The sequence below is a fragment of the Pristiophorus japonicus genome, chromosome 4, assembly GCF_044704955.1.
Source record: "Pristiophorus japonicus isolate sPriJap1 chromosome 4, sPriJap1.hap1, whole genome shotgun sequence".
Classification (NCBI taxonomy): domain Eukaryota; kingdom Metazoa; phylum Chordata; class Chondrichthyes; family Pristiophoridae; genus Pristiophorus; species Pristiophorus japonicus.
The window spans coordinates 316,096,740-316,124,374 of record NC_091980.1 but is presented as its reverse complement, the minus strand read 5'-3'; the positions used below and the strand labels follow the sequence as shown (position 1 = coordinate 316,124,374).

General features: G+C 51.7%; 1 protein-coding gene across 1 annotated transcript in view; it reads right to left on the bottom strand.

Moving 5' to 3' along the window:
• Window positions 1-3,973: 3,973 nt before the first annotated feature.
• LOC139262805 (nesprin-2-like) overlaps window positions 3,974-27,635 on the bottom strand; it is a 121,016-nt gene continuing 97,354 nt past the window's right edge. Inside the window, exons 17-20 of the mRNA XM_070877958.1 lie at window positions 23,282-23,473; window positions 20,470-20,550; window positions 11,325-11,374; window positions 3,974-4,029 (exon numbers count right to left, since the gene is read on the bottom strand). Coding sequence (XP_070734059.1) covers window positions 3,981-4,029; window positions 11,325-11,374; window positions 20,470-20,550; window positions 23,282-23,473 — 372 coding nt within the window. The 3' untranslated portion in view covers window positions 3,974-3,980. The remainder of the gene's footprint in view (window positions 4,030-11,324; window positions 11,375-20,469; window positions 20,551-23,281; window positions 23,474-27,635) is intronic.

Below are 27,635 nucleotides of genomic sequence, written 5' to 3'. Positions count from 1 at the left end.
GTGGATGCTGCCAAAGTCTTGGTGATAGAGGAGGTAGTGGAGATACTGGATGGGATAAAAATTGATAAAGAGGAGGTACTAGAAAGGCTGGCTGTAATTAAAGTAGATAAGTCACCAGGACCGGATGGGATGCATCCCAGGATGCTGAGGGAAGTAAAGGTGGAAATCGCGGAAGTACTGACCATAATCTTCCAATCCTCCTTAGGTACGGGGGCGGTGCCAGAGGACTGGAGATTTGCAAATGTTACACCCTTGTTCAAAAAAGTGTGTAAGGATAAACCCAGTAACTGCAGGCCGGTCAGTTTAACCTCGGTCCTGGGGAAGCTTTTAGAAACAATAATCAGGGACATAGAAACATAGAAACATAGAAAATAGGTGCAGGAGTAGGCCATTCGGCCCTTCTAGCCTGAACCGCCATTCAATAAGATCATGGCTGATCATTCCTTCAGTACCCCTTCCCTGCTTTCTCTCCATACCCCTTGATCCCTTTAGCCGTAAGGGCCATATCTAACTCCCTCTTGAATATATCCAATGAACTGGCATCAACAACTCTCTGCGGTAGAGAATTCCACAGGTTAACAACTCTCTGAGTGAAGAAGTTTCTCATCATCTCAGTCCTAAATGGCCTATCCCTTATCCTTAGAAATGAACAGTCACTTGGACAAGTGTGGATTAATTAAGGAAAGCCAGCACGGATTGGCTAAAGGCAAATTGCTTAACTTGATGGAGTTTTTTGATGAGGTAACAGAGAGGGTTGATGAGGGTAATGCGGTTGACGTGGTGTATATGGATTTCCAAAAGGCGTTTGATAAAGTGCCACATAACAGCCTTGCCGGCAAATTTGAAGCCCATGGAATAAAAGGGACAGTGGCAGCATGGATACGGGATTGTCTCAGTGACAGGGAACAGAGAGTAGTGGGGAACGGTTGTTTCTGGGACTGGAGGAAGGTATACAGTGGTGTTCCCCAGGGGTCGGTACTGGGACCACTGCTTTTCCTGATATATATTAATGATTTGGGTGTGAGTGTACAGGGCACAATTTCAAAGTTTGCAGATGACACAAAACTTGGAAGTATAGTGAACAGTGAGGAGGGTAGTGATAGACTTCAAGAGGACATCGACAGGCTGGTGGGATGGGCGGGCACGTGGCAAATGGAATTTAACACAGTGCGAAATGATACATTTTGGTAGGAAGAATGAGGAGAGGCGATATAAACCTAAAGGGGATGCATGGGGTGGGGGGTGGGGGGAACCTTAAAAAAAAACACAAAAACATTCCCAAAACATTGCCCTCGCCACAACACAAATCGCTAAAATATTTAACACAACCACTCATACTTACTTTGGAGTCAATTCCTCACCGCCGCCGGCTGTACCAGACCGCCCCGATTTCCCAGGCGGTCATTGCGGGCGGACAGATCGGGCAAAATTCAAAATGCCAATTCTGGGCACCACACTTTAGGAAGGATGTGAAGGCCTTGGAGAGGGAGCAGAAAAGATTTACGAGAATGGTTCCAGGGATGAGAGACTTCAGGGACGTGGATAGACTGGAGAAGCTGGGGCTGTTCTCCTTGGAGCAGAGAAGGTTGAGAGGAGATTTGATCGAGGTGTTCAAAATCATGAGGGGCCTGGACAGAGTAGAGAGAGAGAGAGAGAAACTGTTCCCATATCTATATTAACATCGATGAAGGGACTGAGTGTAACGTAGCCAAGTTCGCTGATGATACAAAGATGGGAGGAAAAGCAATGTGTGAGGAGGACACAAAAAATCTGCAGAAGGACATAGACAGGCTAAGTGAGTGGGCAAAAATTTGGCAGATGGAGTATAATGTTGGAAAGTGTGAGGTCATGCACTTTGGCAGAAAAAAAATCAAAGAGCAAGTTATTATATAAATGGAGAAAGATTGCAAAGTGCTGCAGTACAGCGGGACCTGTGGGTACTTGTGCATGAAACACAAAAGGATAGTATGCAGGTACAGCAAATGATCAGGAAGGCCAATGGAATCTTGGCCTTTATTGCAAAGGGGATGGAGTATAAAAGCAGGGAAGTCTTGCTATAGTTATACAGGGTATTGGTGAGGCCACACCTGGAGTACTGCGTGCAGTTTTGGTCTCCGTATTTACAAAACGATATACTTGCTTTGGAGGCAGTTCAGAGAAGGTTCACTCGGTTGATTCCGGAGATGAGGGGGTTGACTTATGAGGAAAGGTTGTGTAGGTTGGGCCTCTACTCATTGGAATTCAAAAGAATGAGAGGTGATCTTATCGAAACGTATAAGATTATGAGGGGGCTTGACAAGGTGGATGCAGAGAGGATATTTCCACTGATGGGGGAGACTAGAACGAGAGGGCATGATCTTAGAGGGCCGCCCATTTAAAACTGAGATGAGGAGAAATTTCTTCTCTCAGAGAGTTGTAAATCTGTGGAATTCGCTGCCTCAGAGAACTGTGGAAGCTGGGGCATTGAATAAATTTAAGACAGAAATAGACAGCATCTTAACCGATAAGGGATTAAGGGATTATGAGGAGCGGGCGAGGAAGTGGAGCCGAGTCCATGATCGGATCAGCATTGATCATATTAAATGGTGGAGCAAGTTCGAGGGGCCGTATGGCCTACTCCTGCTCGTATTTCTTATGTTCTTATTGGCAGAAGGGTGGAGAACCAGAGGACACAGATTTAAGGTGATTGTCAGAAGAAACAAGAGACCTCCCCAGGACACCAACGATGACAATGGCTTGCGTCTTCCCAATGTTCTCACTGGAGGACTGGATGTCGGATAAGTAGTCTGACAAGTCAAGAGTGGAGGGCTCGAGAGAAGTGGTGGCGGTGAGGTGAGAGCTTGGTTTACATGGGGGACCTGGTGCGTTTCGGGATGATTTTGCTGAGCGGCAGCAGGTGGATGAAGAGTGGAAGGGGGCACAAGAATAGATGCTTGTAGGGACAGAGGTAACGGTGCAGGAAGAGAAGCCATTGCAGGAGATGTAGGTAGCATGACCAACCAATGAAGAATGATCAATAAGGTTAATAGGATGTTAAAACACCGTCAAAACAGTAAAGTATTGATGGAATGGTACAGAACTCTGGCCTGTGCCTGGAGTACTGCACAATGTTTTGGGAGCAGTGCAGGGAAGCATCATGAGGTTGCTCCCGGCATTTGGGTTACAAGGAAAGACAGCTTTCTCCATTTTTGATCACCTGTGTGCCTTACATAAAAGCTAGAAAATAGGTGCAGGAGTAGGCCATTTGGCCCTTCGAGCCTGCACCACCATTCAATAAGATCATGGCTGATCATTCACCTCAGTACCCCTTTCCTGCTTTCTCTCCATACCCCTTGATCCCTTTAGCTGAAAGGGCCATATCTAACTCGCTTCTGAATATATCCAATGAACCGGCATCAACAACTTGTGTTGCCTCTCCTCCCCTCTCACTTGCTGCCTTTCCCTCCCCCTCTGCCTCGGTCTCTCCGCCTCTGCGGACCGACCTCTGTCGTTCTGCGCTCTTTGCTTGCTGCCTGCCCGTCTCTCCGTCTATATCCATCTGTGCCTTCACCTCTGTGTGCCTCGCTCTGTCTCGTTTGCTATCTGCTGCTCCATCTCTCTGGAAACCTGGATCCCGTTAAACCCATCAGCGAAATTTATGTCCTCAAATTAAATGACAGTTGAGAATGCAGTAATAAATTTGTTTATTTCAAAAAAAAAGCTTCTCTGGCAAGTACTGGGAGAGGATGGCAGAATCATTACACGCATAACGTTCAGCGATTATGGCAGCATGCAGCCCATCGATCATGGGACGCCCTCTCTCTCTCGACTGTGATCGGCCCTGACACCAGATACAGACTGGCCTCCTGCCCGCTTTGTCCTCCTTCCATTTGGGCCGCGGCAGGAGAAGCCCACAACTGTTCCAGGGGTGCACCATCTCCGTCCTCCAGTGACCTGCTACCAAAACCCGCCCTTCAGTCAGACAGGATACATCTCTCTATTTAATTGAATCCACTAGAGATTATGGATTTACAGGCACGTCTAAGAGCTCTGCAAAACATTGCCATAAATTAACAGAGAAATAAATTACTGAATTTGAAACTAGAAGAGCTCTCGTCCGCACAAAGAGGCCATTGTCTCGGCCAACAAGCTCCAAAATACACGTTTGCATTTTCTTCAACTCCTGTCCTCAAGGTGCTGACTCTCACTGGGGTACAGGTCCCCTCCCCTGAAGGTGCTGACACGCACTGGGGTACAGGTCCCCCCCTCCCCTGAAGGTGCTGACTCTCACTGGGGTACAGGTCCCCCCCTCCCCTGAAGGTGCTGACTCTCACTGGGGTACAGGTCCCCTCCTCCCCTGAAGGTGCTGACTCTCACTGGGGTACAGGTCCCCCCCTCCCCTGAAGGTGCTGACTCTCACTGGGGTACAGGTCCCCTCCTCCCCTGAAGGTGCTGACTCTCACTGGGGTACAGGTCCCCCCCCTCCCCTGAAGGTGCTGACTCTCACTGGGGTACAGGTCCCCTCCCCTGAAGGTGCTGACTCTCACTGGGGTACAGGTCCCCCCCCCTGAAGGTGCTGACTCTCACTGGGGTACAGGTCCCCTCCCCTGAAGGTGCTGACTCTCACTGGGGTACAGGTCCCCTCCTCCCCTGAAGGTGCTGACTCTCACTGGGGTACAGGTCCCCTCCTCCCCTGAAGGTGCTGACTCTCACTGGGGTACAGGTCCCCTCCTCCCCTGAAGGTGCTGACTCTCACTGGGGTACAGGTCCCCCTCCTCCCCTGAAGGTGCTGACTCTCACTGGGGTACAGGTCCCCTCCCCTGAAGGTGCTGACTCTCACTGGGGTACAGGTCCCCTCCTCCCCTGAAGGTGCTGACTCTCACTGGGGTACAGGTCCCCTCCTCCCCTGAAGGTGCTGACTCTCACTGGGGTACAGGTCCCCCCCTCCCCTGAAGGTGCTGACTCTCACTGGGGTACAGGTCTCTCCCCTGAAGGTGCTGACTCTCACTGGGGTACAGGTCCCCTCCCCTGAAGGTGCTGACTCTCACTGGGGTACAGGTCCCCTCCCCTGAAGGTGCTGACTCTCACTGGGGTACAGGTCTCTCCCTCCCCTGAAGGTGCTGACTCTCACTGGGGTACAGGTCCCCTCCCCTGAAGGTGCTGACTCTCACTGGGGTACAGGTCTCTCCCTCCCCTGAAGGTGCTGACTCTCACTGGGGTACAGGTCCCCTCCCCTGAAGGTGCTGACTCTCACTGGGGTATGGGTCCCCTCCCCTGAAGGTGCTGACTGGGGTACAGGTCCCCTCCCCTGAAGGTGCTGACTCTCACTGGGGTACAGGTCTCTCCCTCCCCTGAAGGTGCTGACTCTCACTGGGGTACAGGTCCCCTCCCCTGAAGGTGCTGACTCTCACTGGGGTACAGGTCCCCCTCCCCTGAAGGTGCTGACTCTCACTGGGGTACAGGTCCCCTCCCCTGAAGGTGCTGACTCTCACTGGGGTACAGGTCCCTCCCTCCCCTGAAGGTGCTGACTCTCACTGGGGTACAGGTCCCCCTCCTCCCCTGAAGGTGCCCACTGTCAGGGAAGTCACTTGCAGCCAAGTGACCCTTTTGCCTGGGTGAGCCGAGACTGTGAATGCCATCAGGCAGGTCTGGAAGCAAAATGATAGTGCAGTCACGATGGGCTGAATGGCCTCCCATGCTTTGAACTACTCTGGTCCGGGATCACACACGGGAGTAAGGCAGCAGAGGTCAGCCAGCTCCTGGGGAAAGTACCGCAGCGAGCAGTCAGCTCCTTTAGCATCAGGCAGTGGGACAGAGAGATTCCTGGATTCCGACTACACGCGCTCCCACCCGTACCGACACATTCAGCTACCATCTGGTGACACCCAACCGTGCCAGCCGTGGCACAGTGGGCAACACTCTCTGAACTTCGTAGGGACAGTATCGAGGGAGTGCTGCACTGTCGGAGGGGCAGTACTGAGGGAGCGCCGCACTGTCGGAGGGGCAGTACTGGGGGAGCGCTGTACTGTCGGAGGGGCAGTACTGAGGGAGCGCTGCACTGTCGGAGGGGCAGTACTGAGGGAGCGCCGCACTGTCGGAGGGGCAGTACTGAGGGAGCGCCGCACTGTCGGAGGGGCAGTACTGAGGGAGCGCTGCACTGTCGGAGGGGCAGTACTGAGGGAGCGCCGCACTGTTGGAAGTACCATCTTTCGGACGAGACGTTAGACCGAGGCCCTGTCTGCTCTCCCAGGTGGATGTAAAAGACGTCGCGACACTATTTGGAAGAAGAGCAGGGGAGTTCTCCCCGGTGTCCTGGACCAATATTTATCCCTCAACCAACATCACTAAAACAGATTATCTGGTCATTATCACATTGCTTTTTGTGGGAGCTTGCTGTGTGCAAATTGGTTGCCGTGACGGCACTTCAAAAGTCCTTCATTGGCTGTGAAGCACTTTGGGACGTCCTGAGGTCGTGAAAGGCGCTATATAAATGCAAGTTTTTTAAATGAATGAGACAGCAGAGACTTCAGTGTAGACTTTATTGTCAGTTAATACAAACAGCAGCTGCCTTCTTGTGCATTAACCTGATTGAAACAATGTGCTTAACTTCATGATCGGAAAATAATTCAAAAAACGCACATCCTAAATATCCCGGGAAACCACTTAGTTCCGCGGGCTCCCACTAAAAATCACCGTCCACTATACAATATAGAAATAGCTCTCGGTCTGAAGAATATATTCCAGAAATTTAAGGTCTGCTCAAGCTGTTCTACAGCACGATTCATGAACGTCCAGGAAAGGGTAAAATTTATACACCATGCAAGCGGGGCACATTATCGTGGGCCCCACAAGTTATATTTCAAATATATTTACACAATTCAGGTCCAGAATATTCACTCCGCAAATTCAAACCGATAGGCATTGGCTGAATATTAAAGTAATGAATGTCTTGCTCCCTCATACACGGCTTGGTGTCAGAGAATCACACCGGGGGGAGGGGAGAGAGAGGGGGGGCAGAGAGACAGGGGGGGGGGGGGGAAGAGAGAGAGAGAGAGAGGGGGGGGAGAGAGAGAGAGAGAGAAATAGGGGGGAGAGAGAGAGAGAGAGAGAGAGAGAGAGAGGGGGAGAGAGAGAGAGAGAGAGAGAGGAGGGGCAGAGAGAGAGGGGGGGAGAGAGAGAGTGAGAGAGAGAGAGGGGGGGAAGAGAGAGGGGGGGAAAAGAGAGAGAGAGGGGGGGAAGAGAGAGAGAGGGGGGGGAAGAGAGAGAGAGAGAGGGAAGAGAGAGCGAGAGGGGGGAAGAGAGAGCGAGAGGGGGGAAGAGAGAGCGAGAGGGGGGGAGAGAGAGGGGGGAGCGAGAGGGGGTAGCGCGAGGGGGGGGAGAGAGAGGGGGGAGAGAGAGGGGGGAGAGAGAGGGGGGAGAGAGAGGGGGGAGAGAGAGGGGGGAGAGAGAGGGGGGAGAGAGAGGGGGGGAGAGAGAGGGGGGAGAGAGGGGGGAGAGAGGGGGGGGAGAGAGGGGGGGGAGAGAGGGGGGGGAGAGAGGGGGGGGGAGAGAGGGGGAGAGGAGAGGGAGAGAGGGGGAAGAGTGAGAGAGGGGGGGAAGTGTGAGAGAGGGAGGGGGGGGGAAGAGAGAGGGGGGGGGGGAAGAGAGAGAGGGGGGGAAGAGAGAGAGAGAGAGAGAGAGAGAGGGGAGGGGAGAGAGAGAGAGGGGAGAGAGCAGAGAGGGAGGGGAGAGAGAGGGGAGAGAGAGGGAGGGGAAGAGAGGGGGGGGGAGAGAGGGGGGGGGAGAGAGGGGGGGAGAGAGGGGGGAGAGAGGGGGGGAGAGGGGGGGAGAGAGAGGGGGGGAGAGAGAGGGGGGGAGAGAGAGGGGGGAGAGAGAGGGGGGGAGAGAGAGGGGGGGGAAGAGGGGTGGGGGAGAGAGAGAGGGGGGGAGAGAGAGAGGGGGGGAGAGAGGGGGGGCAGAGAGAGAGGAGAGAGGGGTGGGGGAGAGAGAGAGGGGGGGAGAGAGAGAGGGGGGGGAGAGAGAGAGGGGGGGAGAGAGAGAGGGGGGGAGAGAGAGAGGGGGGAGAGAGAGAGGGGGGGAGAGAGAGAGGGGGGAGAGAGAGGGGGGAGAGAGAGAGGGGGGGAGGAGCGAGAGAGAGAGGGGGAGGAGGAGAGAGAGAGAGAGGGAGGGGGAGAGAGGGGGGAAGAGAAAGAAGGGGGAGAGAGTGGGGGAAGAAGAGATGGAAGGGGCAGGGAGAGAATGGTGGAGAGGGACACAGTAAGAGGTTGACTGGACTTTGAGGTGAGCTCGGGATCAGTTCTCAGACAATCTTAGTTACACCCCGAGCATATTTCGCCTCACCCCGCCCTGCGCACCAATCCTTCGGGCAAATGTTCATTCTGCCGGAGGTGGGGTTGGAATCCATTCCGAGCCGGCAGGACATGGGAACCCAAAGTAAAAACTCATCCGTGGAAAGGCGGAGATTGTGACAATGTCGGTATAAATATGTACAGCTCAAGCCTCGTTCCATCTCCCACGGAGAGCCCGCAGATAACGTTTGGTCAAAAACACAGAGAATGTGGGAGGGCGGTGGGGGGTTTGGTGGTCAGTGGGGGGGGCAATAGGAGGTTTTGGGGAGAGGTTCGGGGGTCAGTGGGGGGGCAATAGGAGGTTTTGGGGAGAGGTTCGGGGGTCAGTGGGGGGGTTCAGGGGTCAGTGGGGGGTTGGGAGGGTTTGGGGGTTGGAGGGCAGTGGGGGCTTGGGGGGGTCAGTGGGGGTTGGGGGTGGGGTCAGTGGGGGGGTTCGGGGGTCAGTGGTCAGTGGGGGGTTGAGGGGTCAGTAGGGGGTTGGGGAGGTCAGTAGGGGGTTGGGGGGGTCAGTAGGTGGTTGGGGGGTCAGTTGGGGATGCGGGGTCAGTGGGGGGTTGGGGGGGTCAGTGGGGGGTGGGGGGGTCAGTAGGGGGTGGGGGGGTCAGTGGGGAGTGTCGGGGGGGGTTGGGGGCGTCAGTGTGGGGTTGGGGGGTCAGTGGGGAGTGTCAGTGGGGGGTTGGGGGGGTCAGTGGGGGGGTTGGGGGGGTCAGTGGGGGGGTTGGGGGGTCAGTGGGAGAGTTTGACAGTCAGTGAGGGGTCGGGGGGGTCAGTAGGGGGTTAGGGGGGTCAGTAGGGGGTTGGGGGGGGGGGTCAGTGGGGAGTGTCAGTGGGGGGTTGGGGGGTCGGTGGGGGGTCGGGGGGTCAGTAGGGGGTCGGGGGGTCAGTGGGTTGGGGGGTCAGTTGGGGGGTTGGGGGGTTCAGTGGGGGATGGGGGGTCAGTGTGGGGTTGGGGGGGTCAGTGGGGGGTGGGGGGGTCAGTGGGGAGTGTCGGGGGGGTTGGGGGCGTCAGTGGGGGGTTGGGGGGTCAGTGGGGAGTGTCAGTGGGGGGTTGGGGGGTCAGTGGGAGAGTTTGACAGTCAGTGGGGGGTCGGGGGGGTCAGTAGGGGGTTGGGGGATCAGTGGGAGGTCGGCGGGGTCAGTAGGGGGTTGGGGGGGTCAGTGGGATGTCGGGGGGTCAGTGGGGGGTTGGGGGGTCGGGGGTCGGGGGTCAATGGGAGAGTTTGACAGTCAGTAGGGGGTTGGGGGGTCAGTGGGGGGTCGGGGGGTCAGTGAGGGGTTGGGGGGGCCAGTGGGGAGTTGGGGGGGTCAGTAGGGGGTTGGGGGGTCAGTGGAGGGTTGGGGGGTCAGTAGGGGGGTCGGGGGGTCAGTGGGGGGTCGGGGGGTCAGTGGGGGGTCGGGGGGGTTAATGGGGGGTCGGGGGGGTCACGGGGGTCAGTAGGGGGTTGGGGGGTCAGTGGGGGATCGGGGAGGTCAGTGGGGGGTTGGGGGGTCAGTAGGGGGTTGGGGGGTCAGTAGGGGGTCGGGGGGGTCAGTAGGGAGTCGGAGGGGGTCAGTGGGGGGTCGTGGGGGGTCAGTGGGTGGTCAGGGGGTCAGTGGGGTGTCAGGGGGTCAGTGGGGGGTCGGGGGGGTCAGTGGGGTCAGTGGGGAGTTGGGGGGTCAGTGGGGGGTCGGGGGCGTCAGTGGGGGGTCGGGGGCGTCAGTGGGGGGTCGGGGGCGTCAGTGGGGGGTCTGGGGGGTCAGTGGGGGGTCAGGGGGTCAGTGGGAGAGTTTGACACAGTGGGGGTCACGTGGGCGGGGGCCCGTTGGTATAGCGCAGCATGGGGTAGAGGGAGCGGGCAAAGTTATTTGCCAAGGCACAGTTGTAGTCCTCCTGGCTGAAGGGGATGAGGCAGGCCAGGAGCAGCAGCAGGAGGATGAGGAGCTGGAGCGGGAACGCTGCCCGGAACACCCGAGACAGGAAGGATCGGGCCTTTGACACCCCACGGACCCCGGCCTCACTGCCACTGCTGAGGGAAAAACATGAAAACCTTCGTCAGTCAGAGGAGCTTCAAAACAAACCCCTCCACCTTCCGGAATCTTCTGTTTCCCCCAGAACAATCAGCGTGGAGGGAGGCCATTGAGCCCATCGAGCCTGTGCCGGCTCTGTGACAGAGCGATCCGACAGTTCCACTCCCCCCGCTCTTTCCCCGTAGCCCTGCTAATGTCTCCTTTTTAAGTATGCATCCAATTCCGGTTTGAAAGACACTATTGAATCTGCTCCCACCAGCCTCTCACCTGGTTGGGGGCAGACGCAACACAAGTTGCTCAGGCCCATCGAAGGCTGAGCAAACCACTCGAACATGCCCCCCTAACCCTGCATTCGATGGCCACTCGTTCCCCACCGTGGCTGCAGTGTGCACCATCTACAAGATGCACTGCAGCAACTCGCCAAGGCTTCTTCGGCAGCACCTCCCAAACCCGCGACCTCTACCACCTAGAAGGACAAGGGCAGCAGGCGCATGGGAACACCACCACCTCCACGTTCCCCTCCCAGTCACACACCATCCTGAGTGGGAAATATATCGGCCGTTCCTTCATCGTCGCTGGGTCACAATCCTGGAACTCCCTCCCTAACAGCACTGTGGGAGCACCTTCACCACACGGACTGCAGCGGTTCAAGAAGGCGGCTCACCACCACCTTCTCAAGGGGCGATTAGGGATGGGCAATAAATGCCGGCCTTGCCAGCGTTTCCCATCGACGCATGTGGAGCGGGGGATATCAAGGGTAAAACTGACCCTACGATGACCATCCAACAGGCTGTTCAGTGGCCTGTTCCCAACCACAAATGAGATGAGTCAGTGAGACCTGAAATTGCTCACTGAATTCCTTCTTTAAAACAAAGACTATTCCCCCTCAATCCCCCCACCACCTCAGGTCACCGTCTCCCCTCGGGACCCGGAGACCCCTCCCTGGGCCCCCATTGGGCAGCACCTTCGTAACCCTGACAGCACATTTACCTCTCCATAGTGACGCCGGGCGCTTTGTCCAATGGTATCTCTCTCCGAACCTGTGACAAATCAATTAAAAAATTTTGTAACTCACAGCAACCGAATACTATCTCCTGGTCAAGGGACTCAATACGTGTCTAACCCCACGTGGAAATTCACAGCCCATTGATGGGGTCAGGGAAGGAGCAAAGGGCCCTTCATTTAAATATGATGGCAGGTACAGCACAGGGTTAGATACAGAGTAAAGCTCCCTCTACACTGTCCCACCAAACACTCCCAGGGCAGGTACAGGGGGTTAGATACAGAGTAAAGCTCCCTCTACACTGTCCCACCAAACACTCCCAGGGCAGGTACAGGGGGTTAGATACAGAGTAAAGCTCCCTCTACACTGTCCCATCAAACACTCGCAGGATAGGTACAGCACAGGGTTAGATACAGAGTAAAGCTCCCTCGACACTGTCCCATCAAACACTCCCAGGGCAGGTACAGCACGGGGTTAGATACAGAGTAAAGCTCCCTCTACACTGTCCCATCACACACTCCCAGGGCAGGTACAGGGGATTAGATACAGAGTAAAGCTCCCTCTACACTGTCCCATCAAACACATCCAGGGCAGGTACAGCACGGGTTAGATACAGAGTAAAGCTCCCTCTACAATGTCCCATCAAACACATCCAGGGCAGGTACAGCACGGGTTAGATACAGAGTAAAGCACCCTCTACACTGTCCCATCAAACACACCCAGGGCAGGTACAGCACGGGTTAGATACAGAGTAAAGCTCCCTCTACACTGTCCCATCAAACACTCCCAGGGCAGGTACAGCACGGGGTTAGATACAGAGTAAAGCTCCCTCTACACTGTCCCATCACACACTCCCAGGGCAGGTACAGGGGATTAGATACAGAGTAAAGCTCCCTCTACACTGTCCCATCAAACACTCCCAGGGCAGGTACAGCACGGGGTTAGATACAGAGTAAAGCTCCCTCTACACTGTCCCATCAAACACTCCCAGGGCAGGTACAGCACGGGTTAGATACAGAGTAAAGCTCCCTCTACAATATCCCATCAAACACATCCAGGGCAGGTACAGCACAGGTTAGATACAGAGTAAAGCTCCCTCTACCCTGTCCCATCAAACACTCCCAGGGCAGGTACAGCACGGGTTAGATACAGAGTAAAGCTCCCTCTACACTGTCCCATCAAACACTCCCAGGGCAGGTACAGCACGGGTTAGATACAGAGTAAAGCTCCCTCTACACTGTCCCATCAAACACTCCCAGGGCAGGTACAGGGGGTTAGATACAGAGTAAAGCTCCCTCTACACTGTCCCATCAAACACACCCAGGGCAGGTACAGCACGGGTTAGATACAGAGTAAAGCTCCCTCTACACTGTCCCATCAAACACTCCCAGGGCAGGTACAGGGGATTAGATACAGAGTAAAGCTCCCTCTACACTGTCCCATCAAACACATCCAGGGCAGGTACAGCACGGGTTAGATACAGAGTAAAGCTCCCTCTACAATATCCCATCAAACACATCCAGGGCAGGTACAGCACGGGTTAGATACAGAGTAAAGCTCCCTCTACCCTGTCCCATCAAACACTCCCAGGGCAGGTACAGCACGGGTTAGATACAGAGTAAAGCTCCCTCTACACTGTCCCATCAAACACTCCCAGGGCAGGTACAGGGGGTTAGATACGGAGTAAAGCTCCCTCTACACTGTCCCATCAAACACACCCAGGGCAGGTACAGCACGGGTTAGATATAGAGTAAAGCTCCCTCTACACTGTCCCATCAAACACACCCAGGGCAGGTACAGCATGGGTTAGATACAGAGTAAAGCTCCCTCTACACTGACCCATCAAACACTCCCAGGGCAGGTACAGCACGGGTTAGATACAGAGTAAAGCTCCCTCTACACTGTCCCATCAAACACTCCCAGGGCAGGTACAGCACGGGTTAGATACAGAGTAAAGCTCCCTCTACACTGTCCCATCAAACACTCCCAGGGCAGGTACAGGGGGTTAGATACAGAGTAAAGCTCCCTCTACACTGTCCCATCAAACACACCCAGGGCAGGTACAGCACGGGTTAGATACAGAGTAAAGCTCCCTCTACACTGTCCCATCAAACACTCCCAGGGCAGGTACAGGGGATTAGATACAGAGTAAAGCTCCCTCTACACTGTCCCATCACACACTCCCAGGACAGGAACAGGGGGTTAGATACAGAGTAAAGCTCCCTCTACACTGTCCCATCAAACACTCCCAGGGCAGGTACAGCACGGGGTTAGATACAGAGTAAAGTTCCCTCTACATTGTCCCATCAAACACTTCCAGGGCAGGTACAGCACGGGGTTAGATACAGAGTAAAGCTCCTTCTACACTGTCCCATCAAACACATCCAGGGCAGGTACAGCACGGGTTAGATACAGAGTAAAGCTCCCTCTACAATATCCCATCAAACACATCCAGGGCAGGTACAGCACGGGTTAGATACAGAGTAAAGCTCCCTCTACCCTGTCCCATCAAACACTCCCAGGGCAGGTACAGCACGGGTTAGATACAGAGTAAAGCTCCCTCTACACTGTCCCATCAAACACTCCCAGGGCAGGTACAGGGGGTTAGATACGGAGTAAAGCTCCCTCTACACTGTCCCATCAAACACACCCAGGGCAGGTACAGCACGGGTTAGATATAGAGTAAAGCTCCCTCTACACTGTCCCATCAAACACACCCAGGGCAGGTACAGCATGGGTTAGATACAGAGTAAAGCTCCCTCTACACTGTCCCATCAAACACTCCCAGGGCAGGTACAGGGGGTTAGATACAGAGTAAAGCTCCCTCTACACTGTCCCATCAAACACTCCCAGGGCAGGTACAGGGGGTTAGATACAGGGTAAAGCTCCCTCTACACTGTCCCATCAAACAATCCCAGGGCAGGTACAGCACGGGTTAGATACAGAGTAAAGCTCCCTCTACAATATCCCATCAAACACATCCAGGGCAGGTACAGCACGGGTTAGATACAGAGTAAAGCTCCCTCTACCCTGTCCCATCAAACACACCCAGGGCAGGTACAGCACGGGTTAGATACAGAGTAAAGCTCCCTCTACACTGTCCCATCAAACACTCCCAGGGCAGGTACAGGGGGTTAGATACAGAGTAAAGCTCCCTCTACACTGTCCCATCAAACACACCCAGGGCAGGTACAGCACGGGCTAGATACAGAGTAAAGCTCCCTCTACACTGTCCCATCAAACACACCCAGGGCAGGTACAGCATGGGTTAGATACAGAGTAAAGCTCCCTCTACACTGACCCATCAAACACTCCCAGGGCAGGTACAGGGGGTTAGATACAGAGTAAAGCTCCCTCTACACTGTCCCATCAAACACTCCCAGGGCAGGTACAGGGGGTTAGATACAGGGTAAAGCTCCCTCTACACTGTCCCATCAAACAATGCCAGGGCAGGTACAGCATGGGTTAGATACAGAGTAAAGCTCCCTCTACACTGTCCACTAAATTTGGTCGCACTCTCCCCTTGAAGGTCGTAGGTTCAAGTCCCACTCCACAGATTTGAGCCCTTAATCTAGGTTGACACTTCCAGTGCAGTACTGAGAGCGTGTCAGCCTAGATTGACAGAAGGAGTGCGCAGGCAGAGAGGAATGGGTGACTGCCAGACAGACGAGGAGGACCAGGCATGTAGTGCAGGAGTTCCGAGTGCATCTCACTTTCCAACCAGTATTCCGTTCCGAGCACCTGTGAGGGCAATGGTGCTTCTGGGGAGTGCAGCCAGAGCCAAGTCCACGGCACCACGGGTGGCTCAGCTGTCCGGGGGGCGGGCGGAGGAAGAAGAATGGAAGAACTATGGTGGTAGGGGATTCGATAGTCGGGAGTAGACAGGCGTTTTGACGGTTGCAGACGTGGCTCCAGGATGATGCTTCCCTGGTGCCAGGGTCAAGGATGTCACTGAACCGCAGAAGGGCATTGTGGGGGAGAGGGTGAAAAGCCAGAGGTCGTGGTCCATATCGGTATCATTGACGTAGGTAGAAAGAGGGATGAGGTCCTGCAGGAAGATTTTAGGGAGCTAGGAGAGGGATTAAAAAGCAGGACCTCAAAAGTAGTAATCTCTGGATTACTCCCGGTGCCACGAGCTAGTGAGTACAGAAATAGGAGGATCGAGCAGATGAATGCGTGAGTGGAGAGATGGTGCAGGAGGGAAGGCTTTAGGACTGTTTCTGGGGAAGGTGGGACCTGTACAGGCCGGACGGGTTGCACCTCAACAGAGCCGGGACCAATATCCTCGCGGGGAGGTTTGCTCGAGCTGTTGGGGAGGGTTTAAACTAAGTTGGCAGGGTGATGGGCACCAGGATGTAGCATTAGAAAGCAGAGACAAGGTGCACAAAGGATTGGGAGAGGCGGATAGCACTAAAATAAGAAATAGTCAGGTATTAGGTGGGTCAGACTATGAGAGAACACAGGACGGTCTAAGATGGGTTTATAGTGTGATGTATGTCACAATGCATAGTAAACAAGGTAAGTGAGCTGTAGGCACAAATAGCTACATGGGAATATGATGTTGTGGCAATAACTGAGACCCGGCTCAAAAAAGGGCAGGATTGGGTACTAAATATTCCTGGATATAGGGTGTTCAGGAAAGATAGGGAAAGAAAGATAGGAGGTGGGGTGTCAGTATTGGTCAAGGAGAATGTTAGTGCTGGAGAGAGAGGATGTTCTGGAGGGGGTCAAGGACAGAATCTATATGGCTAGAGTTAAGAAATAATAGATGTACCATTACACTACTATAGTGTCGGCCGTGGCTCAGTGGGCAGCACCCTCGCCTCTGAATCAGAAGGTTGTGGGTTCAAGTCCCACTCCAGGGACTTGAGCACAAATATCAAGGCCGACACTCCCAGTGCAGTGCTGAGGGAGCGCTGCACTGTTGGACGTTAAACTGAGGCCCCGTCTGCTCTCTCAGGTGGATGTAAAAGATCCCATGGCACCATTTCGAAGAAGAGCAGGGGAGTTCTCCCCGGTGTCCTGGCCAATATTTATCCCTCAATCAAAATCACAAAAACAGATTATCTGGTCATTATCACAGTGCTGTTTGTGGGAGTTTGCTGTGAACAAGTTGGCTGCCATGTTTCCTGCATTACAACAGTGCCTACACTCCAAAAGTCCTTCATTGGCTGTAAAGCGCTTTGAGACGTCCGGTGGTCGTGAAAGGCACTATATTAATGCAAGTCTTTCTTTTTATGGACCACCAAATAGTGGTAAAGATATAGAGGAGCAAATTTGCAGAGAAATTACAGAGAGGTGCAAGAACTTTAGAGCAGTGATAATGGGGGACTTCAACTATCCTAATATAGACTGGGATAGTAATAGTGTAAAGGGCAGAGAGGGGGAAGAATTTCTGAAGTGCCTTCAGGAGAACTTTCTTGATCAGTATGTTTCCGATCGGGCGAGGGAGGAGGCATTGCTGGATCTGGTTCTGGGGAGTGAGCTGGGTCAAGGGGAGCAAGTGTCAGTAGGGGAACATTTAGGGAACAGTGATCATAGTGTCATAAGGTCTAGATTAGCAATGGAAAGGGATAGGGAGCAATCTAGTGTAAAAATGTTTAACTGGGGGAAGGCCAATTTCAGTGGGATGAGAACGGATCTGGCTTGGGTAAACAACATTAACTTGAATTTATATAGCGCCTTTAATGTAGTGAAAGGTCCCAAGGCGCTTCACAGAGCATTATGAGATTTAAAAATTCGACACCGAGCCACATCAGGAGAAATTAGGGCAGGGCTGGGTCAAAGAGGTAGTTTTAAGGAGCGTCTTGAAGGAGGAAAGAGAGGTAGAGAGGCGGAGAGGTTTAGGGAGGGAGTTCCAGAGCTTGGGGCCCAGGCAACAGAAGGTACGGCCACCGATGGTTGAGCGATTATAATCATGGATGGTCAAGAGGGCAGAATTAGAGGGGCGCAGACATGGGGGGGGGGGGGGCTGGAGGAGATTAGAGAGATAGGGAGGGAATAATAAACTGGAATCAAAGATTGGCGGCAAAACTGTAATGGAACAATGGGCAGTCTTTAAAGAGGAGATGGTTCGGGAACAGTTGAGGTACATTCCCACGAGGGGAAAGGTGGGGCAACCAAGGCCAGAGCTCCCTCGATGACGAACGAGAGAGAGTAAGATAACGCAGAAAAAGTGTGCATATGACAGATGTCAGGTTAGCAAATACATCTGAGAATCAGGCTATATATAGAAAGGTCAGAGGGGAAGTGAAAAAGGCAATAAGAGGGACAAAGAGAGAGTGAGAGAATAGATTGGGAGCCAACATAAAAGGGAATCCAAAAGTCTTCTATAGGTATATAAATAGTAAACGGGCAGTAAGAGGAGGGTGGGGCCGATTAGGGATCAAAAAGGAGACCTACACAGGGAGGCAGAGGGCTTGGCTGAGGTACTAAATGGGTACTTTGCCTTTGTCTTCACCAAGGAAGAAGATGCTGCCATAGACATAGTGATAGAAGAGGTAGTGGAGATAGTGGATGGGATAAAAATTGATAAAGAGGAGGTACTAGATAGGCTGGCTGTATTTAAAGTAGATAAGTCACCAGGACCGGACGGGATGCATCCCAGGATGCTGAGGGAAGTAAAGGTGGAAATCGCGGAGGTACTGACCATAATCTTCCAATCCTCCTTAGATACGGGGGCGGTGTCAGAGGGCTGGAGAATTGCAAATGTTACACCCTTCTTCAAAAAAGGGTGTAAGGATAAACCCAGCAACTACAGACCCGTCAGTTTAACCTCGGTAATGGGGAAGCTTTTAGAGACAATAATCAGGGACAAAATTAACAGTCACTTGAAAGTGTGGATTCATTAAGGAAAGTCAGCACGGATTTGTTAATGACAAATCCTGTTTAACCAACTTGATCGGGTTTTTTGATGAGGTAACAGAGAGGGTTGATGAGGGCAATGTAGTTGACGTGGTGTACATGGATTTCCAAAAAGTGTTCAACAAAGTGCCACACAACAGGCTTGCAGCAAAGTTGAAGCCCATGGAATAAAAGGGACAGGAGCAGCATAGATACGGGATTGGCTCAGTGACAGGGATCAGAGAGTAGTGGGGAACGGTTGTTTTTTGGACTGGAGGAAGGTATACAGTGGTGTTCCCCAGGGCTCGGTACTGGGACCACAGCTTTTCTTGATATATTGGTGAGGCCACACCTGGAATACTACGTACAGTTTTGGTTTCCATATTTACGAAAGGATACACTTGCTTTGGAGGCAGTTCAGAGAAGGTTCACTCGGTTGATTCCGGAGATGAGGGGGTTGACTTATGAGGAAAGGTTGAGTAAGTTGGTCCTCTACTCATTGGAATTCAGAAGAATGAGAGGTGATCTTATCAAAATGTATAAGATTAAGAGGGGGCTTGACAAGGTGGATGCAGAGAGGATGTTTCCACTGATGGGGGAGACTAGAACTAGAGGGCATGATCTTAGAATAAGGGGCCGCCCATTTAAAACTGAGATGAGGAGGAATTTCTTCTCTCTGAGGGTTGTAAATCTGTGGAATTCACTGCCTCAGAGAGCTGTGGAAGCTGGGACATTGAATAAATTTAAGACAGAAATAGGCAGTTTCTTAAACAATAAGGGGATAAGGGATTATGGGGAGTGGGCAGGGAAAGTGGACCTGAGTCCATGATCAGATCAGCCATGATCTTATTGAATGGCAGAGCAGGCTCGAGGGGCCGTATGGCCTACTCCTGCTCCTATTTCATATGTTCTTATGTATATTAATGACTTGGGTGTACAGGGCACAATTTCAAAATTTGCAGATGACACAAAACTTGGAAGCATAGTGAACAGTGAGGAGGATAGTGATAGACTTCAGGAAGACATAGACAGGCTGGTGGGATGGGCGGGCACGGGGCAGATGAAATTTAACGCAGAAAAGTGCAAAGTGATGCATTTTGGTATAAAGAATGAGCAGAGGGACACATAAACGTAAAGGGGGTGCAGGAACAGAGAGACCTGGGGGTATGTGTGCACAAATCATTCAAGGTGGCAGGACAGGTTGAGAAAACGATTAAAAAACTTACAAGAGCCTGGCTTCATGAATAAAAGTATAAGAGTACAAAAGTGACAATGATGATGAACCTGTATAAAACATTGGTTCGGCCAGTACCAGAGTATTGTGTCCATTTCTGGGCACCACATAAATAGAGGCATAGAGTACAAAAGCAAGGAAGTTATGATAAACCTTGAAAAACACTGGTTTGGCCACAATTGGAGTATTGTGTCCAATTCTGGGCACCACACTTTAGGAAGGATGTGAAGGCCTTAGAGAGGGAACAGAAAAGATTTACGAGAATGGTTCCAGAGATGAGGGACTTCAGTTACGGGGATAGACTGGAGAAGCTGGGGTTGTTCTCCTTGGAGCAGAGAAGGTTGAGAGGAGATTTGATCGAGGTGTTCAAAATCATGAGGGGTCTGGACAGAGTAGAGAGAGAAACTGTTCCCATTGGTGGAAGGGTCGAGAACCAGAGGGCACAGATTTAAGGTGGTTGACAAAAGAACCAAAGGCGACATGAGAAAAAAACATTTTTACGCAGCGAGTGGTTAAGATCTGGAATGCACAGCCTGAGAGGGTGGTGGAGGCAGACTCCATTTTTTCCTTCAAAAGAGAGTTGGATAAGAATCTGAAGGAAAAAGAATTGCAGTGCTCCGGGGAAAGGGCAGGAGAGTGGGACTAACTGAAGGTCTATTGCAGAGCTCGACGGGCTGAATGGCAACCTTCTGTGCTGTAACCATTCTATGATTATGGGAGTATTATTGTCGGAGGTGTCCTGTTCCGGATGAGATGTTAAACAAAGGTCCACAACTGCCCTCTCGGGTGGAGGTAAAAGATCCCGCGGCACTATTTTGAAGAAGAGCAGAGGAGATCTCCCCGGAGTCTTGGCCAATATCCCTCAACCAACTTAATTGTTCCTCCACCTCAGTGCTGTCACTGGGATCTTGCTGTGTGTAAAATAGCGGCGCTGCTCCCTACACGATGACCACAGTGTATGAGGGTCGCTGGCCGAGTGTCAGTATGTCTTTGTTTAGAATGACAGAGAGTGAAATGTGTTTCCCATGCCCGAACCTCTGGTGTCTGGCACTTACCGCTTGGTACCGCAGGGGCGTGCTGGTCTTCGGAATGTTGGAAAAATCCAATTCATCGACAGAGATCATGGCGCTTGTATCCTTAAAAGAGAAAGTCAATGGAGAATTGGAATAAGAATATGTGAAATAGGAACAGGAGTAGGCCATACGGCTCCTCGAGCCTGCTCCGCCATTCAATAAGATCATGGTTGATCTTCTACCTCAACACTTTCCCGTCCAATCCCCATATCACTGGATTCCTCAGAGTCCAAAAATCTTGAATATATTCAGAGACTCAGCATCCAAAGGTTCACAACCTCCTGAGAATCTTTGGAATGTCGCCTTTGGTTCTTTTGCCAACCTCCCAGCGTGCCTTCCCGACCTGAGCTTTATCACCGGTAACGGGGATAAAGCAGCAAGCAGCCAGCCGCGACAGGGAGCAGCACGAGCGGGCCACAGGGGGGCCACACAGGGGAACAGGGCAACAACATTCGATACCACAGGAAGGCAGGGAAGTGATTGGTTGGTGAGTTTTTCTCTCTCTTTACTTGCTTTAAATTAAGGGCCTTAAATTAGGGAACAGGATTAATAACTAAAAACTAAATCTAATTAACTAAATGCATTAGAGATGGCAGGGCAGGTGATGTGTCAGTGCTGCAACATGTGGGAGCTGGTGGACACCACTGAGGTCCACAGTGATCCACATCTGCAGCAAGTGTTTGCAGCTCGAGAAACTTCGGCTCAGTATTGATGAGCTGGAGTCCGAGCTTCAGACACTGCCACACATCAGGGAGAGGGACAGTTACCTGGACGCCGCGATCCAGGAGCTAGTCACACTAATTAGAGTAATTAATTCAAATTTGGTCCATGGTCAGGGACAGGAGGGTGTGACTACGAGTGAGGAAGGTATGGGGACTCAGGATGGAGTGATGGAGGAGCCTCAGCCCTTGCTCTTGTCTAACAGGTTCGAGGCTCTTACTCCTCGTGTGGACAAGAGCAGGGACTGCAGGGAGGATGATCAAACTGACCACAGCACCATGGTACAGGGGGCCAGTCAAGTGGGGGGAGTAAAAAGAAATGTTGTAGTGGTAGGAGACAGTATAGTTAGGGGGATAGATACAGTTCTCTGCAGCCGGGAGCGTGAGTCCCGAAGGCTGTGTTGCCTGCCCGGTGCCAGGGTTAAGGACATCTCCTCTGGGCTGGAGAGGAACTTGGAGTGGGAGGGGGAAGATCCAGTTGTCACGGTCCATGTGGGTACCAACGACTAACAAAGAGGTTCTGCTGAGGGATTATGAGCAGTTAGGGAATAAATTAAAAAGCAGAACCACAAAGGTAATAATCTCTGGATTACTACCTGAGCCACGAGCAGATTTGCATAGGGTCAATAAGATCAGAGAGTTAAACACGTGGCTCAAAGACTGGTGTGGGAGAAATGGGCTTTGGATCGTGGGACGCTGGGACCTGTACTGGGGTAAGAGGGAGCTCGGCCGGGCTCCACTTAGACCGTGCTGGGACTAGGGTCCTGGCGAGTCAAATAACTCGGGCTGTAGAGAGGGCTTTGAACTAACTAGTGGCAGGGCGGGAGGTGGGGAGAGGATCCAGGTGAGCGGAAATTTTTAAAAGTTCAAGAATAAGGAGAAGGCAATAGAGCAAGGTAGCACTGGGGGAAATAAAAACCAGAGCGTGCCAGGAAGGGACAGAATGTATAAACATAAAGGTGAATCAGAAAGTGGGGTCAAAGCAGGGTAAAATGGTAAAAAAACAAATTTAAAAGCTCTTTATAATGCACGCAGCATTTATAACAAAATAGATGAGTTAATGGCACAAATAGATACAAATGGGTTTGATCTGATGGACATTACAGATTCGTGGTTGCAAAGTGACCAAGGCTGGGAACTAAATATTCAGGGTATTTGACAATTCGGAAGGACAGACAGAAAGGTAAAGGAGGTGGGGTAGTACGGTTAATAAAGGATGGGATCAGTGCGTTAGTGAGAAACAATATTGGCTCAGAAGATCAAGATGTTGAGTCAGTTTGGGTGGAGATAAGGAATAATAAGGGGAAAAGTCGCTGGTGGGCGTGGTCTATAGGCCCCCTAACAGTAGCTACACTGTTGGACAGAGAATAGATCAAGAAATAATGGAGGCTTGTAATAAAGGAACGGCAATAATCATGGGCAATTTTAACCTTCATATTGATTGGACAAAGTAAATTGGCTAGGGTAGCCTTGAGGAGGAGTTCACAGAGTGTATCCGGGATAGTTTCCTTGAACAGTACGTTGCGGAACTAACCAGGGAGCAGGCTATCTTAGACCTGGTACTGTGTAATGAGACAGGATTAATAAATGATCTCCTAGTAAAGGATCCTCTAGGAATGAGTGATCATAGCATGGTTGAATTCCAAATTCAGTTGGAGGTTGAGAAAGTTGGATCTCAAACCAGTGTCTTCAGCTTAAATAAAGAAGACTACAAAGGTATGAAGGCAGAGTTGGCTAAAGTGGACTGGGAAAATAGATTAAAGTATGGGACGGTTGATGAGCAGTGACAGACATTTAAGGAGATATTTCATAATTCGCAACAAAAATACATCCCATTGAGAAGGAAAAGCTGTAAGAGAAAGGATAACCATCCGTGGCTAACTAAGGAAATAAAGGAGGGTATCAAATAGAAAACACGGACATGCAACGCCCCCAGCACCCCCACCTCGCGCCCCCACCACTGTGCCCCATCCCCGCCCCAACCTGCCCCACCACCCCAGCTCCCGTACACACCCACCCACCCAGGCCAGTCCCGTCCCCACCACTGCCCCCCCCCACCCGCCGTGCTCACTCACCAGCCTCTCGTCCATGATGCGCAGGTCCTCAGCTATCTCCCTGAGCAGCAGCTTCAGTTTGTTCCTGATCACATGGATCTCCTCCTTAGCCTCGATCCGCTCGGCTCCCTCTCCACCCACCAGCAGCTGCCTGGAGATGTCTTCCAGGGCGTTCACCTGGGGCTGCCTCTCCAACATCTCTGCCTTCAGATTCTGCAACCAACATTCCCATCCTCTTGTTAGGGCGTTTGGGCAAGGGGAGGAAAAGGGGGCCTCCTGGTCAGCGGTCAAATGTGTGGGGGAGCAGCATTGCACACCGTGTCTGAGGAAATGAGTCTGTCCCCATATGGGAGCAGGGATTGATACCGGGTTATGGGGAGAGTGCGGGGCAGTGGGATTAGTTTGCGATTGTTACGGGACGATGGGGAGAGAGTGGGACAGTGGGATAAGTTTGGGGATTGATACAGGGCTATGGGGAGAGAGCGGGGCAGTGGGATTAGTTTACGATTGTTACGGGACTATGGGGAGAGAGTGGGACAGTGGGATTAGTTTGGGGATTGATACCGGGTTATGGGGAGAGTGCGGGGCAGTGGGATTAGTTTGCGATTGTTACGGGACTATGGGGAGAGAGTGGGACAGTGGGATAAGTTTGGGGATTGATACAGGGCTATGGGGAGAGTGCGGGGCAGTGGGATTAGTTTGCGATTGTTACGGGACTATGGGGAGAGAGTGCGGGGCAGTGGGATTAGTTTGCGATTGTTACGGGACTATGGGGAGAGAGTGGGACAGTGGGATTAGTTTGGGGATTGATACCGGGTTATGGGGAGAGTGCGGGGCAGTGGGATTAGTTTGCGATTGTTACAGGACTATGGGGAGAGAGTGGGACAGTGGGATAAGTTTGGGGATTGATACAGGGCTATGGGGAGAGAGCGGGGCAGTGGGATTAGTTTGGGGATTGATACCGGGTTATGGGGAGAGTGCGGGGCAGTGGGATTAGTTTGCGATTGTTACGGGACTATGGGGAGAGAGTGGGACAGTGGGATTAGTTTGGGGATTGATACCGGATTATGGGGAGAGTGCGGGGCAGTGGGATTAGTTTGCGATTGTTACGGGACTATGGGGAGAGAGTGGGACAGTGGGATTAGTTTGGGATTGATACAGGGCTATAGAGAGCGGGGCAGTGGGATTAGTTTGGGATTGATACAGGGCTATAGAGAGCGGGGCAGTGGGATTAGTTTGCGATTGTTACGGGACTATGGGGGAAGAGAGCAGTGTAATATAGTGGACTACTTCTCCACCTAGTGGATTACTGTGGTAATGCAACCGCTGATGTATATAATAAAAGGATCACAAGTTCCTGTAGAGCTAGCTATCTTGTGCATGAGTGTGTTTGTGATGTCATAAAGAATATATCACACTGGCGATGAGGATAGGATTTCTGGATACACGAGCTGAAATTTTTGTTGGAGGATGATTCCTGCCAACCAACAGGGAGACTTTGAGAGGTTTTGTTTTGCAACATAGCTAAAAATCCAAGGTAAATTTCAAGCACACCGCTGACATTGCCAGAGTCCAGATGGCCACGCGTGTAGGAATAATGGGGTATCTAACAATGATTCGCGATGTATCGTCATCCAAGTAGACATTGCAGGAACCAGGATACCCTTGGAAATTGACACTGATGCATCCGTGAGCATAGTACCGGAATCGCTATATCTCAACAAGTTGAGTGATTTTCCACTGGAGAAGTCGAAAATAAAGTTGCGGGGCTACGCAGGAGAGCAAATCCCTGTGGTAGGACGTATCACCGTCCTGGTGAAACACAGGGATAAGTTTCAGAGCTTGCCTCTCTTAGTAGTAGCCTGCCATGATAGGTAGAAATTGGTTGGATCACTGAAGCTGGATTGGAATGAGATTTTTCGTGTTGAAACGTGATTTGTATCGAAGGATGATGTCATCAAGCAGTATAAGAATTAGGAACAGGAGTGGGCCATCGAGCCCCTCGAGCCTGCTCCGCCATTCAACAAGATCATGGCTGATCTGGCCGTGGACTCAGCTCCACTTACCCGCCCGCTCCCCGTAACCCTTAATTCCCTTATTGGTTAAATAAGAGCACCCCATACAACCAGCTGGCAAAGGGTGTCCATCTTGCGCCCAATTGTCTCCACCTTGATCAGGCTCAAATTGTGGTTGATGGGCCCCAGATGGCGGAAATACCTGCGATGCTCCTTCTCGGGCACTGCAGCAAAAATTATTTTGCTGATTAAGATTGGTTGTAAATATGCTTGACCGAATTTTAATGGACCAGCATGCCTTGAGACTGAAAGACGTGTTCGTGGGTAAATCTCTTTAAACTTGTTGATCTGAAACATTGAGAATAACCTTGTCTCCTGATGAGATCGCAGAGTGAGGTCACATTGCTACAATCAAGACATTAGTAACTGAAAGGAGACAATCAAGACATTAGTAACTGAAAGGAGACAATCAAGACATTAGTAACTGAAAGGAAACTTGCAAGACAGGACACCAGTCAACAACCTTTATACAATGCATACTGTGTTGCTGATCACCTCTGCAAACTTTACAACCCTCTCAGACATTGTTCAAGTGACATCGAGGCTGATAGAGACAAAGACGTTAAAAACTGACAATAACCAGTAGACTCAGAACACAATTGAAGAATGTCAACTCGATCAGCTCCTCCCATATACCGGAGAAAGGAGGGAACACCCCTTTGCAGTATCCAGAGTGATTTACTGAGAAGAATAAAAGGCAAGGGCCAAAAAGATATCTTCACTGCAGTCGGAGGAGGTGGTTTGGCCAGTCATCTTGCCGAAGAGGATCAGACTGCAGTCGGAAGAGGTGACCAGGCCAGTCAGCTCACCACGAGGATAGAGCTGCGAGCGGAAGGAGGGTGTAACTTGGTCGGTTGGCCCAAAGAACCGACAATCAACACGAATTGATCATCTGTGGGTGATCGTATGTGTATCCTATCCGCAACATGTGTTAATGGGTGATGCGCATTGTATTGTAACCCTTGGTCTCTGACGTCTCAAAATCGAGTTAAGTCGGAGCCTGCGTTTGTGTCAATTACTCACTTATAACTCTCGGGTCAGAATCTTAAACCTGTGACGTCCCAAAAGGAAATGTCTTACAGCACGGACCACTGTAGTTCTGCTCAGTCCTGGCCCAACATCAACCCTGCCTCACAGGGAACCGGGGCACATCTCCGCAGCCTCCTCGATGTCAGACACAGACGGCGTGCTCTTGTGGCCCCGTGGGGGAACTGGCCATCGCGCAAGTGGGAAGGGCTGGGTGTCGGCGATGAGGCGGTGCTATCAAGTGGGGTTCGAGGAACGTCATCAAGGTCTCGCCTGCGCTGCTTCTCCCAACTTCCCTGCTGGAGCGCTCAGCTTCTTCATCCCTCGTCTGGTCCAGGTCCGCCTTTCCCTCACCCTCGTGCTTAGTCTCCTCCTCAGTGCCCTCTCCCCTGGTGTCCTCTCACTAGTGAGAACCACCTCGTCTGTGCAGCTCCCGGCCTCACCTTGTCCTCTGCTCCACCCACCACCTATCCTCAAGCGGCCAAAGGTATTCTGCAAAACAGGCAGCCCGATCCAAGGCGTACAGAAGGACGCTAGACCGGTTTATTGCAAGTCACGTCCCTTACCATATGCACTTAAGGAGAAAGTTGAGCAAGAACTCAAAAGACTAGAAACTGAGAACATTATCTCTAAGATAGATCTAAGTAATTGGGTTACACCCACTGTTGTTGTACCTAAGTCCGATGGTAAGGTAAGATTGTGAGGTGATTATAAAGTAACCGTAAACCAGGTTCTAGAGGGTAATGTCTCCAATACATTGCACAATATAGAAGATTTGTTCACAACACTGACAGATGGTCAGATCTTCTCAAAGTTAGATCTTACAAATGCCTACTTATAACTTGAACTAGATGAGGAGTCCAAGTCATGCTTGAATATAAATACTCATCTAGGCCTATATCAATTTAATAGGCTACCGTTTGGAGTGTCTTCCGCCCCCGCCATATTCCATGGGGTGATGAACCAGATTTTGCAAGGCATTAAAGGGATAGGATGTTATTTAGATGACATACTCATTTCACCACCAAACAGGCAAATCTATAATAGCGTGTTGCATGAAGTGCTCAAACGGCTAGAGAAGCACAGAGTACGAGTGTCTGCTCGCAAGTGTGAGTTATTTAATAAGTTAGTGGAGTACTTAGGGTACAGAGTAGACAAAGATGGTTTACATCCAACCAAGGGAAAACTGGATGCAATCAGAAACGCACCCACTCCCAAGAAAGTCACTGAACTTCGATCATTTTGGGGAATTTTCAACGATTATGGGAAGTTCC